The sequence below is a fragment of the Eutrema salsugineum genome, unplaced genomic scaffold (assembly GCF_000478725.1).
Source record: "Eutrema salsugineum unplaced genomic scaffold, Eutsalg1_0 scaffold_5, whole genome shotgun sequence".
Lineage (NCBI taxonomy): Eukaryota > Viridiplantae > Streptophyta > Magnoliopsida > Brassicales > Brassicaceae > Eutrema > Eutrema salsugineum.
Genome location: NW_006256612.1, coordinates 13,997,139 through 14,011,378, shown reverse-complemented (window position 1 = coordinate 14,011,378; position 14,240 = coordinate 13,997,139). Strand labels below are relative to the sequence as shown.

The window sequence follows — 14,240 nt, the reverse complement described above, 5'->3', positions numbered from 1 at the left end:
GATTCGCACTTTAGTGAAAACAAACTCAGCCTCTCAGTCATTGAGCTATGGCTGTACTCAAGAATCTATGTGTTGGGATTTAGTTGCACAACTGTTGCATAATGGTGTGTTCTATGTAATATCTTATACTTTTTGAAAACCTTGAGTTTCTAGCTTCGAAAACATATGTCTACTCAGTTCATGTATAAAACTAATTTTCTAATGGGTACAAATTAATTAGAACCATATAAGTGCATCGATCGACATTGGTTTAACGAAACGTCAAACGCTATTAATGAATCCTTAGGACTTGTTCAATACACTTCACAAGTTCCTTCTATATTTGCAACAATTAGTAATATATCAAAACAATTTCATTGAACTGCTACTTCTATTCCATAAAGAGAACTAGTCATCGGGTAAACCAACCCAATGACTGTTAGCTAACAAACTCAACTCCAAAATGTTAATATTGTAGTACAATGGTTTCATGTGAATTGTTTTCTTCTTGATGTTTTTTTTCTTCTAAAAATGTAGAATTAGTTTTTTGGTCTGCGTATTATTATTGTTTTTTAAAAAGAAAATGAAGCCCTAAACATGATATTATTATATTAGTTCTCTCCGATCTGTTTTCATAAATTCTTAGTATAATCTTACCGGTTGCATTAACGTAAGTTTATACTTTTGATTGATCAAAATTTTTGTATTGCTATAAAACTTGTTTACCAAAAAACAAAAAATATACATATATTTTCCTTTTAGACTACGTATTTAAGTAAGTAACCTAATTTTCTGAATCTTTCTAGCAACTTTTTTGTTGTTAAAAGAAATCTTTGTCAACTTGAAAAAATTAATTTTCTTTCTTTTGGAAACGCCGACCAACCCAAATACTTAAAAGCACGTGGCTTCATCTATATCCCATTAATCTGAAGTACTGTGTTTAGTTGAACAAATTATGTAGTACTAAAGTGCCGATATTACTATCTTTGGCAAATAATTAGGAAACTAGATTCTGGTGACATTCAACATCTCGTTAATGTAATCACGCTACGGTCTAATCCTTTTCTTTATCGTCACGTCACAAACTCACAATTGATCTGATACAAACTTGAAGTACTTCCTAAAACAAATAATGGTTTTTGACTTTTGTGGTTATAACATTTTCTTCCTTTTTTGTTCAACCGGTTACGACATTTTGTTACCCTTTTTTTTAATCCCAAACACGGAGAAAATGGGTACATTAACTAAAACCCCTCAACTAGACAACTAGTAAAGTGACCCTGAGATTTCCAGCAAATAGTTTATGTTTGCTTTTTCTTTTCGACCAAAATAAGGTTTCGATTTTCCTACAACTGAATCATAATTTATGTTTGCTTATAACTACCATTAGTCATTACTGTATGTTGCCATAATAGTGTTATTGATTTAAATAAGTAAAATATATAATCAAATAATCTTAGGGGTTTTTTACGGTCGCCGAAATCATTAATCGGTTTTATAAAAAACAACAACAAAAAAGATTTCATGAAACACAGCACGTATGTCTTTATGACTTTCTTAGTTGTTGTTGATTTTAGAAAATCGTGCTGTGTTTAGTCTACAATTCAGTATACTATGATCTTAATATACGTGAATAGGCTTTGACATTTATGATAGTCTGTCCTTTGTTTAGTTAGAGAAGCAAACCTAAACTCAATTAAGAAAAAAAAAATGAAGAAGCAAACTCAAAAACTAGCTTTCTCTGGTAAAAGTTAGTTAAGGTAGTTGAGCATCAAAAGTCAAAATAAAAACCAACTTCACGAAATTACCTTAGTACCCTTTTCTCTCCACTATATATAATTCACACAGCATGATAGCAAATCATAACACCATAACCATATCATTTTCTACAAAACAATATACATTTCTTGAACAAAAAAAAAAGATTAAATTTCTCTAAACCTCTAGACACAAAATGCACCCCAAAATTTTCCTAATATCAGCTCTAATCTTCTCTCTACTTTCGAGTACTCCAATACTGATTATTGCTCAAATCAATACTCCATGTTCACCAAACATGCTATCTAGCGTTTCGGGGTGCATGGATTTTTTAACGGGAGGTGGTAATTCTCCGACCACAGGTTGTTGTGGGGCCCTTAAATCGTTAACCGGAACCGGTATGGACTGTTTGTGTCTGATTGTAACCGCAAATGTGCCGCTCAATATTCCTATAAACCGAACCCTAGCCATCTCTCTTCCTCGTGCATGTGGCATGCCTGGTGTCCCCGTTGAATGCAAAGGTATCTGTAATTTCATCTTTACAAAAAAAAAATTCGAGTCTCTTCTCTTATAATAAGAGACTTAGTTATTATTATTTTTTTTAACTTCTTATAAGTTATAAGTTATTATTATACGCAAAGGTGTCTAATTTCAATCGTTATTTTGTTTCTTTCTATTCTTTTTAACGTAAATATATTTGAAATTTCGCAGCTTCTGCAGCACCTCTTCCTGCTCCAGGTATATTTTTCGGATAGTTTTAACAAATTTATTTAGACTTTTATTGTTGCTTAATTAATATATAAATAAAAACAAAGTTCATTGGTCCATAACTCACAGGCCCTGCATCTCTCGGTCCGACAATTTCTCCTACAGATACGCAAGCTCCTGAAGGTAAAGCAAAAAAAATATATATTAAATACTTTCAAGTGTTTTCGTTCTAACTCTAAGTAAGATTTTTCGTGTAATTTGTAACTAATACTTTCAAGTTTATTGACATTGCGTAGATGGGTTGTTCCCGAACCGGCTCACATACTTTTTAATGTTTTTTTGTTGTGTGTGGTTAACATAAGCTCATTATTAATTAATATACACAACTCGCAGGCCCTGCTTATATCGTTCCGACTAGTTCGCCGCCAAGTTCAGAATCTCCTGATGGTAAAGCAAAAAAAATCTTAAATACTTGACATGTTTTTGTTCTAAGCATTTCCTCAAAATTTGTTACTAATATATTCAAGTTTATTGACATTAAGCAGACCAGGATTATTCCAAACCGGGCATCGGAGATAACCCGACGGAGTCAAATCCTTCAGCCTCGTTGCCTTCCTCTTCGCACTCTCTCAAGCTTTCGCTTCTTCTATTTGCTTTCGCTTTTGAGATTATCAGTTTCTTTTGATTAAAGACCAACTACATAATGTATATGATAAGATGTTCTTTATTTTCCTATTTATCTGATTCTTGTTAAATAATGTTTTAAAGTTATGTTTATTTGATGTTACCCATATCCTATCAATAAAGAGTTTCTACAGATTTATCGAAACCAAATTAAATGTGATGCATTTAAAAGGAGCCTCATCAAAAAGCCAAGAACCGAAAAGTTCATAAAATAGACAAAGAACATATGAACAAATTCAAAATAGCCTTTGTTCATTTACCAACATTATTTTCCCATAATCAGTTTATTTCTCCAATTTACTTACACCCCCATTCATCTACCTCTTCCGCTACAAAATCAGCTCTGCTTTCAAATTCACCACCATTCTTTATCTCTTCACCACCGTTGCCAATTTTACAACCATCAAAACATTCTTCTTTCTCCTTAGTCCCAACATTGTTGTTCCAACCATCAGACCATTCTTCTTTTTCATTGTTCTTCCAACCATCAGACCATTCTTCTTCTTCCTTGGTGCCACCATTGTTGTTCCACCCATCAGAACATTCTTCTTTTCCCTTAGTCCCATCACCATTATTGTTCCAACCATCAGACCATTCATCTTTTTCCTTTGTGCCACCACCATTGTTGTTCCAACTATCAGACCATTCATCTTTTTCCTTCGTGCCACCACCATTGTTGTTCCAACTATCAGACCATTCATCTTTCTCCTTCTCGCCGACATTGTTGACCTCGCCACTGTTGTTCCACGCGTCTGGAGCGTTGCTGCTTTCTTCTTGATAGAATGGTTCCTCCACAAACTCTTCCCGCTCTGGTAAACCGCATCCTTGGTAAGCATTGTTGTCTACACATCGCCACAAAAGCTTGTTCCAGTTCATGTCCTGTTTCATATAACAGTTTTATATTGGTTGAGAGGCTGGGAATAAAGACACTTCATTAAGTTTTTGCCCAGAAGAAGCTAGCGACAGGTACCTTGCATATGATATGTGGGTTTCCGATGATCACTAGCAGAGAGATTGCGCGGGTGATAGCGACATTAAACCTCCTCGGGTTACTCAAGAAGCCCAGACAATAGGCTCTATCAAACTCGTTGTGTTTGATTGTAGATCTCACCGTCGAGATAATGATCACTTGTTTCTCTTGCCCTTGGAATTGCTCCACGCTACCGACTTTTACTTCAGTCATATCTAACCTATCGAGAACCTCCTTGATCTTCATTACTTGCTGCCTGTAAGGAGTTATAACTCCGATATCCTCTTCTTGCACACAGTCATTCGCTGTCAGTCTCTTGATTGTTTCTATAACTTTGCTGATCTCTATACGGTTGAACCATGAAGGATTGTTACCTTCCCTCTCATCGCATCCTTGGATCCCATAGAAAACCATTGGAAATTCTTTGTTTGGAAGGAAGTTTAATGAAGCAAGAACAGAGTCTGTGTTTTCTTTGGAAGCTACCAGTTCTCCATCATAAAAAAGCTTTGACGGGAGATCAAGAATCTCTGGGTGGCATCTGTAGTTCTTGACTAGCTTTGTCACATAGTTTTCGTCCCCTTCGCAGTAATAATCGCACTCAAACAATCTTTCCAAGTATGATTTGCCCAAGCCAAGTGACTCAGCATCTCTTGAGTATATAACCGGACCCAACTGCCTTGGATCTCCAGCAAGCACAACAACAGTGTCTGGCAAGCAGAGATTTGATATCGCAATCATGTTTTCTGGCTCTGAAGCTTGACCAGCCTCATCTAAGAAAATATGAGTGAAGTGACCACGGTTTACACCTTCTGCATTAAGAAGGGATGCACTCATATATGTTGACACAACGATTTTGTAACGAGTCAAAGCTCTGAGAGGAGGGCATTTGAAAATCAACTCATCAAAGAAGCAAAAGCGGATAATCTCAGGTTTGATTTCTTCATAGGAACGAGTAGCTGCATTCAGCCTGAAAATCTCATTGTCCTTGATGCGAACTCCCTCCAGACAAAGGAGCTTCTCTAAAATATGATCAGCTGCACTATTGGAAGGAGCACAGACAAGAATCCGAGCATTTCTCTGAGTTGTATAGAGTTGAACTATCGCCTCCACTATCGTCATGGTTTTCCCAGTACCAGGAGGTCCATGGATCACATAAGGTGGTGCTCCTCTGCAGCCAAGAATCATTTCAATGGAACAAATCTGCTCTGCATTAAGAGCTGGTGAAATGGGCACGATGGGTTTTGTCTTTATCATCCTCTTCCCGGAGTTGAAGGATGGAAAAAGGAAGTTTGGATCTAAATTTTCTGCCGCATCAACAGCTTGATACAACCTTCTAGTATTGATTCGATTGTATGTGAACCTCACATTATAAACATTCCCAGTTGTATGGCGATGGTGGAACTCAGACGCAAACTTCAAATGCACTTCATCCGCCTCTACGCGGTGTACAAAGCCCTGTGAGAAAATTTGTTACCAATACTTTATCCTCCAGAAGATAGATGGTGAAACATATTTGTAGTTATGAGGCTGAAAGTGATCTGAAATTATGAAAAGGTAAATCAAGAACAAAACCTGATAAGCATGGCCAGTTCCATCATCATAGGCATGCCTTACAAGGATAAAGTCTCCGTGGACAAGGGAAGGTCTTCTCTCAGCAAGGCCAGGAACTTCGAGGGACAAATAGAGACCCCTTCTTCTCATCGAAACATTCTCCATATCATAAGCTCGCATATCTTCCTAAACCACCAAAAAATTACAAGTAACATGATTCAAGGCAAAATACAAGAGGGTCACTGAGGTGCTAAGTTCCTGCTTACTAACAAAAAATTTGAGACGATGAGAATACCTCGAGCTGTATTTCTTCCATAATAAGTAAAGTTTTGTAGTAGTTTGCATAGTTCTTTGCTGTTAGACCTTCTTCCAAATCACTTGGAATTTCCTTCATCTCGATCATCTCTCTAATCTCCTTTGGAATTTCATACCGAGGAAGCCTATTTATAAACCTACGTTCTACCACCTTCGAAGGGCGTGATCCCGTCACGTAAACGTCCATAGCAAAATCTTTCTTTGGAACTCTTTTACTTCTGGCGTAAGGCCGGTTAGAAGTAAGAGAACTCGATATCTTATCCTCAGCCAAAAGGAAAACAACCCGCTCAACCCTATCATCTCCCCAGTCAACAGTAACAACAGTGGTATGCAAACCGATGTCCTTGGGCTTACAAGAGACCCAAATAGTCAAAGTGTCACCAGGTTCAAGCATCCTGTCTTCAAGAGTAAAGGCTTCATAAAAACTCTGCATCTCTTTTATGTCCGAATCTTTAGAAGGCGGTTTCAGGATCGAAAGGGTAAAAGAATCTTCAGGATTCGATGCATAGATTTTGGTCCACAGATCAACAGGCTCATCTGTCGTGTTCTTGATAGTGAAGGAATCAAAAGAAGTCTCTCCAACAGTGATTGATTGAGGCTTTTCGTTCTTAAAAGGGAAAGGAACAGAAATAACGATTGGACCTTCATCAAATGGATTGTAGCAACCAGCAGATCCATCATTCTGATAATCTATAAAACCAATCTCTCCTTTGTCCGCAACCACAGAATACTCGTCATCCGACTTGTCTCCAATCACACTCATTATTGTTCACAAGAGAGTCTGAAACATATACAAAACATTTAGAAATTTACACAGTTACTCTCTGAGAAAACAAAATGACACATTTCTACCACACTTAATCTGTAATTATTTGGTACAAACATGCGCGAGAAACAAATGCTAGTGAGACTGATGACTGACAAAAACTCTCTCACAGACTAGCTTTTACTATTGCGATCACAACAACACGACACTAACTTCCTCCTAACCTAATTATCTAACCGCACATTGAAAAAGGTTTTCAAGCTTTCCGACAATCCGATGGGTAGCGAGAATTCAGAGCATAGTAAAACCCAGAAGCCCTAAACACCGAAACAAAATTGAGCATGAGAAAAAACGAATTTGAGAGAATTCTCAGGTTTAGATAGTACGTACTAAATCTGTAACAAATTTGCTGAGACTTGTTTGTTTCGATCACACCGAGAAATGGAGAAGCACTGAAGCCAAAGCAACGCAGGCTCCAAATGGAAACATGAATAGTGTGAGCGAAGACTGAAGAGTCGCACTCAGATTGCTAAATTTGGAATCAGTTTGGGCCTAAGAAGCACGTGGACTTGAAATTGGGCCCAATTTAATTTTTGCATATATATTATGGGCTTGCGAAGCATCAAAAGCTCAAGGGCTTCGATTATTAATACCCCGTATTTCCATGACAAAGCCAAACCTGACACGTGGCTCGACTCGTTATACACTAGGTGTATGTGTGTATACATATGTAAGATCGATTGGATTCTCCCTATTTCTTATTATCATAATATTGTTATTCCGTGATTTACGTTAAGGTTACATAAGTCAAGAAGTATGTGTAGTTGATCCAAGAGAACAAAAATTTTACGTGATTCTAGTTTTGTTCGCTATAGTTTGTGTAATTTTCTCATTTTTTCTAGTTATTTCCTATGCTGATCATTGCTTATGTTCTAAGAATTGATCATCTTTGGAGACGTAATAATTGGGCTCATGCATATAAAATAAAAGTGATCATACATGTTAATCCGCGTCGAAATTCTAAAAATCATTATTGTAACCTATAATTACAAAGATATAAAATCTACTGATTTAGATGATTGGCTTTAGCCTTTAGGTATAATTGAAAATACAGCGTCTTAAAGAAGGTTCATAGATGGTAAATATTTTTATTTTACGGAAAAATTTAAAGTTTACATGATGGTGTTACAAAATACATGTTTTATATATATATATATATGTATATGCAGTATATATTATTATATATCTTGAGGAGCTAAGGAGTAAACCTTAGATGCTATTATACTGATAGTCACTAGAATCAATTCAATCACTATGTAGCATAATGTTACTCGTTATGTGTGTTACCAAATAAAATTTCGTGGTAAGCCGTAAACCAAAAAGAAAGAAATTGGTACAAATTGCTAACTAGATGGGTAACAAGAGGAATCTAAATGGCATTGTAATTTTTCATTTTTGTTTATTTTCTGAGTGAAGTGACACTATGTTGCCTACCTTGAGTGTCTTTTCAGAGCCAATGGCTTTTGCTCTCGTAAAAAGAACAGAAAAAATCCCTAAACACACAATGAATCAAATAATAATTCAGCAAAAACAAAAAAATGTGGAATTGGTAAACATGATATAAGAGGCATGCTGTTTTGGTTAGTCTGCTAGCCTATCCTTTCCCACTTCTCAAAAGCCTATACCAATCAAATCAATGTTTCTTATGCAATCTTATTTTTAATTTTTATCTTTGCAATAAGCTTTGACCTTCTTTTACAAAAGAAACACACAATATATCCTTATAAAGATAAAATCATAGTTTTACTTATATTGACTCGTATAAATCACTAACCAAAATACATAGATGAATATAGATAGACCATAGATTTGTTCTAAAATAACTACTTTTGCTTTTCAACGAGGCTGGTTATAATGGATATATCACCTTTCAATTTAAGTGTATATTGATATAACATAAGCTAATTTACTTAAGTTTTGAATGCTGGGCATACTGTTGTAGTATATTGTTGTGTTAACTGTCGCCAAAATTGACTACTTATATTTTGTCGATCAGGGAATTTTTTATTCGATTATTAATGTTTTTTAGCAGTAATTCTCTCGGAGAAAACACAACTGATCATTGCCTGTGTAATTAATCATATGGCTCCAAATTTTATAAGAATCTTCATTTAATAAAATATTGACAAGCGTTGTTGTGAATGTGATCAACAAAAGCTGAAAGAAGACAAAGCATGAGGAAACAGGAAAAAGACAAAGCATGATTTACACAAAACACTCTCTTCACTTTCAGGCTCTCTTTTTTAGTTTTTTAATCATTCCCTTCTACATTAACTGGTCCAGTCTCTGTCTCTCACAGATAATACTTACTATTTTATAAAAGTTATATACACAAATCGAAATCTCGGTTTTTGAAAAAGTCCTTAACGAAAATTGTACCCCCTAAGAATCTTTGAATTTAGTGAAAACTACATGTCATCTGAATTTATCTTCAACCAATCTTATTTGATTCAAATGAATGTTGATTTTTTATATAATTTAATTGCGATATTTTTACATAAAACAAAATTTTAACTGGTTTGGAAATTAGATTCCTGTTTTTTAATTGTGTTTCACATCGGAATGGTTTAAGGCACTCTTTATCATTTTCTATTGTTACTAAAGCTAATAGTTCTTGAAATGAAAAAGAACTATTGAAATCTCTATTTTAAACTGCTTCCGATAGCGGTTGTGATTTGTGAACTTGTGTCTAAAATGTAAAACTGATAATTAGATAGAGCTTCGAAGTCTTCTTTTATTTTTTTTGGTAAACGATAGAGGTTCAAAATCGAGGTTATCAAGAAACCCATACTTTTTCAGTCCAACGATCATTACAAGACAGCGCACTTCACTTTTCCTTTTCGGCAATCTTCGTATAATAAAATAGAAATAATGTTTGTATAATAATTAATTAGCATATTACAGTATGATTATCGTGGGGACACACTACACTTAATAAAAAAAGAAAAGAAAACTCTGTTTTCCCTATTTGTGCTAAATCAAAAGAATGAAATTAAAAAAAAAAAAAACAAACGAACTTCCATTTGTTTACTTGGCAGTTTCTGATTGGGTTAGTTGATTGCCTGCACAAAGCACAACACAAGTTTCGTATAAGAAAAAGTATTTACATTACACAATTACTGAAAACAATGGTAATTAATCTCTAAGCAACAATAAGTTTCAATGATGATCAACGGTAATTGTTACCTTATAACGTTAATGTAAAATTCAAATCCACCAGAGTTAGCAAAAACCATCAATAGTATGAACCGGATAGACCACAGAACCGCCGGTATGTGAAAATTGGTTTAACCGAGGCCAAAATATAAAACAAAAGACACTTTCTACACGACTACACCTGCAAACCGGAATTTATACGATACGGTAAGTAACCGGGAACGGAAAATGTAAATAATAGAAAGTAATAATAATAATTTGACCAACCTGTTCACTTTGAGTTAAAGAGGCAATGGAATGTCTCCATCACTCTCAAAGATCCAAAAACACTTTTGTTCACCTGACAAAAGCAATTCCAATTCTACCATTAGCGAACAAAATTCATAATATGCAGGGTTCAAGAAAGTTTACATCTTTGTTGAATTATAAAAGACAAAGACTTGATAATATGCAGAGGACGACAACCTTATCAAGCTTTTAATGTTTGGGTTCCTTATCCTAATGCGGAGGCAAATCAATTGGTTTTATCATAAATGATATGAGAGAAGGCGTTGGCTCATTTCTTGGTTGATATTGCACCTTTGCACATAAATGCAGAGAATTATAGATTGGTCTCCACTCTCTATATAGACTTCCTCTATTTGCATCTTAGGACCACAGATACTTGTGGACTTACTTTAGTTTTGAACAGCTCATGTCACTGACACAGTGTCATTTTATCTATTTATGTCTCAATTTGATGTTGTTTGGTGACTTTTAATCTAAGAGATTCAGACATTTCATCAAAGTTTAAAACTTTAACCACCTTAGATGCAAAAGAAAAGAAAAGAAAAGTTACCGTGAAGAGCGGCAAAAATGAAAGATGTGTCTAGAAGAAGCTGAGCTCGGTGTATCCACGGGAATAAGGTAAGAGCTCTTCAGCTTGGACACGTGAAGTGGAGTAACTCGTAGTTCGCTTTAACCTATTATGAGCTGACTCAACCTCTGCACAGAAAATGCCGTAGACCGGTCTATGATCCGAGAACCGTGACTCTCCTCTTACATAAGATAATTGATGCAGTCCTTCACCGTACCACAATATTCTATCGCACCTTTATCAAAGAAAACCAAAGTCAGATAATAGATTCATATTAAAAGTTCTTGTTTTCTTTGCTGTTACATAGAGCGAACTTACCAAGCAGGAGTGCGACGTTTCTCCTTAGGATGCAAATCATCTCCAGAGTATCTATCTGAGTTCCTCGAGTACTTGTACGTTGGTGGGAAATAGATCTTTCCTTCGTTCCATCCTTTGAACACATGACCTCGTTTCTGCTCAATTCTTAACTGCAAGTAAACATTTTCACGAGTGTAAGAACTTCTTGAGCCTTCTTCAGACCATTCAGATCAAAGTACATATCTACAAACTTACCTGGTCGTTTTCTAGTAATGCTCTCCAGTTCTGCATCTCAACGAGCGCTTTAGCAGATCGGTAAGACAGTGCTATCCGGTAATTCAGATCTCCAAGCCATATTATCCGGCTGGTTAAAAAAGATATGATAAAATCGGATCAAAAGACTAGTAAAAATTAAAAACCAACAAACTGTTTCTTGAAGTCCAAGTTCAATCTAAGTATGAGAAGCAAGATCATTCATCTTACTCATGCTGAAGGATATTCTCAGGAGATTTTTCGTCTTCTGAGCTCTTGACGCGAGGAAACCTCGTTTTCTTGAGTATCTCCATGACATCGGAGTTTCTCTTTAGCTCATCACCTTCTTTTTGTCCCGAAGTCAAGTGAGTACACACGAAGCAAAAGCTTGTTTGATGGAGCAACATGCTTATTGAGATCGATCCCTACAAAAGACCCAAAGATATATTATTAGAAAAAAAAAAAGAAAAGTGGCAAACTACCTCACTCACAAAACAGAGCACTTTGTAATGAGGAACAATGTCTAACCTTATTCCCGAGGTAGCCCATTAATCCTCTGCCAACACAAGATACTTTCATGTTCTTGACGTGTTCCCTTAGCTCGCTTTTCACCCAAATGGTTAAGAAGACACCCACCATCTGTTTGCTAGCAACTAAACAATACTGCGAAGAGTTCCAAGGGATCCTATACCCGTTTTCGTTTGCTGCAGAACCTGGCGAGTACAAGACTGTGCTTGGAGAATCCCCAGTACCATTATCATCATCTGAAGACCTTGAGAAGTCGCTTGGCCGTGAATAATCACTCGGTCTAGAGTAGTAATCACTTGGTCTAGAGTAGTCACTAGGTCTTGAGTAATCACTAGGCCTCCTGGAGTAATCACTAGGCCTCCTGGAGTAATCACTAGGCCTTCTAGAGTAGTCACTAGGCCTGTGACTGCTGCTGCTACCACGGAAACTCGGGTCGAAATCACTTGGCCTGTGGCTGAAGAAGACACGGTCGCAGACGCTGAAACGGCGGTCAAGACTTGGCTGAGGAATTGAAGGATCGTTCCATGTACTACTTGGGGTCTGAAAAGACCGTCTGTGGAAGAAAGTCGAGTTCTTTTGCCTCGTGGATCCTGAGAAATCAGCATCAATCTCTGCAATGGGCACAGGGATAGGGGAAGGCGTGTGATAACCGCTGGTTCCGCTAGTTCCTGGTCGGTTATTGAGCGTTTTACGGATAAGAGAGAGCCATTTCTGTGCAGGTCCATTGTCTTCAGCTCCAAGGACATTACCAGCATTGAGAGGAACAATCTCTTGGAATCTGAAATTGGCCAAAAACGAGTAAACCAAAGATTGAGGAAAAGACTTAAAACGATATTCATCAAAAATGATGTCTTTTGAAACATACCCGAGCACGTATATATCTGCAGGAGCTGATGAATGAAGCCACTCGTCAAGGTTTAAGTCAGAAGGAGGAGATCGTCCAGCTACATTCCAGGTAGCAGTAAAGATGCTGCTCAAAGTAATTAACACGAGATTTTTAGTAGGAAATGGATCATAGTTATGACATTTTACATACATATTGTATGTGTATGTGTTTGTGTGTGTATATGTACCTGTAGTTTTGAACATCAATGATCCTAGGATTCTCATAATTCATTCTCCTTTGCCGAGCCTGCTGCTCCCAGTTCTTACTGAGCTTCTCTGTGAAACCCAGAAAACATCAGCCAAAACAGAGAATCTTTTAGTTTGATGTTGTCATTAAGGTGACTGATTTTACCAGTTTTGGTCTTCTTGAATGTGCAGGGAGCTTTCTCTGCCGAGAAGCTACTTCTGTGCTCTACTTCAACTCCTTTAATCAAATTTTCAGAAATAAATGAATTAAGATTATCTCAGAAGAGACAAAAAAAAAAAAACATAAAGACTCCAGGAAAAAAACAAGAACAAGTAAACAAAATTAGTTAAAGAAAGAAAAGAGAGAGACTTTACCAGCAGAAGCAGGATCATCTGCTTGAAACTCCTCTGTTTTGCTTTTTATATTAAACCATTTCCTGACCATCTTCTTGGTCCAGGCCAGCTTCATTTCAGGAATTCAAAAAAAAAAAGGATATTTTTGTCAAAACTAAAATTTCCATCAAAAAAAGAAAGTCACAGATTTAGAGAAGATACAGAAGAGTAGAAACCTTATTAGTCTTGGATTTGTCTTCTCTCATTGTTACTCCTTATTTTGCTTCTTTGCCGGTGTGTGTGTGGCTCTTTTTATTTTTTTTTCCTTTAACAGAAACTCAGGCCATCCATAAACAAAAATAAAGGGGAGATGTTTCCCTAATTACTCAAAAACACAGTAGAAATCGTGAAAAAAAAAAGGTTTGAGTTCTGTTTGAATCACTGCTACAAACGATGGAAGTAAACTAGAATTGGGGGTTTTCTCCCTCTGGACCAGACAGAGACTTAAACAAAAGTAAGCTAGAATATAGAATCTGGGTTTCTCCCTAAGAAATGAGTTTAGATTCGTAGTCTCTCTTTCTCTCACAGGGACAAAGCAATGAGCAAATGGTGGGCTTCTTCTTTTTGTTCTTGAGAGAAGGTTTTAATGGCGTTAGCGAAAAAGGAAATATGTAGAGAGAGAGAGAGAGGTACTTAAAATGAGAGAAAGTGTTGAAGAGACATCAATTCTTGAAGTAGACAGAGGCGAGACAATGAGGGCAGATTTTAGAGGGAGAAAGTAAAAGTGAATTCTATAGAGAGAGAGTCTTAAGCTTCCTTTTTTTGCTTGAGAGAGAGAGAGAGAGGTTAGTCCTCATTGAAACGGCAAAGTAAAAGCAGCGGATTTTGAATAAAACAAAGTGCAGAGAGACTATTTTAAGTCTTTGCTCTATTCTTTTTTTTTTTTTTGCTGAATT

At 36.4% G+C, this 14,240-nt stretch overlaps 3 protein-coding genes across 4 annotated transcripts; 1 reads left to right on the top strand and 2 right to left on the bottom strand.

Annotated features, from left to right (window-relative positions):
- The first annotated feature begins 1,852 nt into the window (after window positions 1-1,852).
- Window positions 1,853-3,255, top strand: LOC18994322 (non-specific lipid-transfer protein-like protein At2g13820). The gene is made up of 5 exons (XM_006417962.2): window positions 1,853-2,258; window positions 2,449-2,475; window positions 2,575-2,628; window positions 2,839-2,892; window positions 2,991-3,255. Exons 1-5 carry the CDS (start codon window positions 1,934-1,936, stop codon window positions 3,128-3,130), a joined length of 600 nt encoding a protein of 199 aa, XP_006418025.2. The 5' UTR covers window positions 1,853-1,933; the 3' UTR covers window positions 3,131-3,255.
- A 106-nt stretch (window positions 3,256-3,361) lies between these two features.
- Window positions 3,362-7,232, bottom strand: LOC18994321 (probable RNA helicase SDE3). The gene is made up of 5 exons (XM_006417961.2): window positions 7,122-7,232; window positions 5,946-6,746; window positions 5,672-5,836; window positions 4,100-5,554; window positions 3,362-4,008 (listed from the first exon to the last, which is right to left on the bottom strand). Exons 2-5 carry the CDS (start codon window positions 6,726-6,728, stop codon window positions 3,427-3,429), a joined length of 2,985 nt encoding a protein of 994 aa, XP_006418024.1. The 5' UTR covers window positions 6,729-6,746; window positions 7,122-7,232; the 3' UTR covers window positions 3,362-3,426.
- Window positions 7,233-9,670: 2,438 nt separating this feature from the next.
- Window positions 9,671-13,930, bottom strand: LOC18994320 (type IV inositol polyphosphate 5-phosphatase 6). Of its 2 annotated transcripts, XM_006417960.2 has the most exons (13): window positions 13,521-13,930; window positions 13,327-13,414; window positions 13,118-13,189; window positions 12,954-13,041; window positions 12,746-12,850; window positions 11,881-12,658; window positions 11,584-11,777; window positions 11,356-11,464; window positions 11,122-11,270; window positions 10,786-11,038; window positions 10,215-10,287; window positions 9,978-10,128; window positions 9,671-9,853 (listed from the first exon to the last, which is right to left on the bottom strand). In XM_006417960.2, the coding sequence occupies exons 1-10, from the start codon at window positions 13,548-13,550 to the stop codon at window positions 10,816-10,818; spliced, it is 1,836 nt and encodes a 611-aa protein (XP_006418023.1). In that variant the 5' UTR covers window positions 13,551-13,930; the 3' UTR covers window positions 9,671-9,853; window positions 9,978-10,128; window positions 10,215-10,287; window positions 10,786-10,815. The 2 variants fall into 2 exon arrangements, with proteins under 2 accessions (XP_006418023.1, XP_024008909.1); XM_024153141.1 differs by lacking the exon at window positions 13,521-13,930 and having other exon boundaries at window positions 12,954-13,036; window positions 13,327-13,339.
- Window positions 13,931-14,240: the final 310 nt, after the last annotated feature.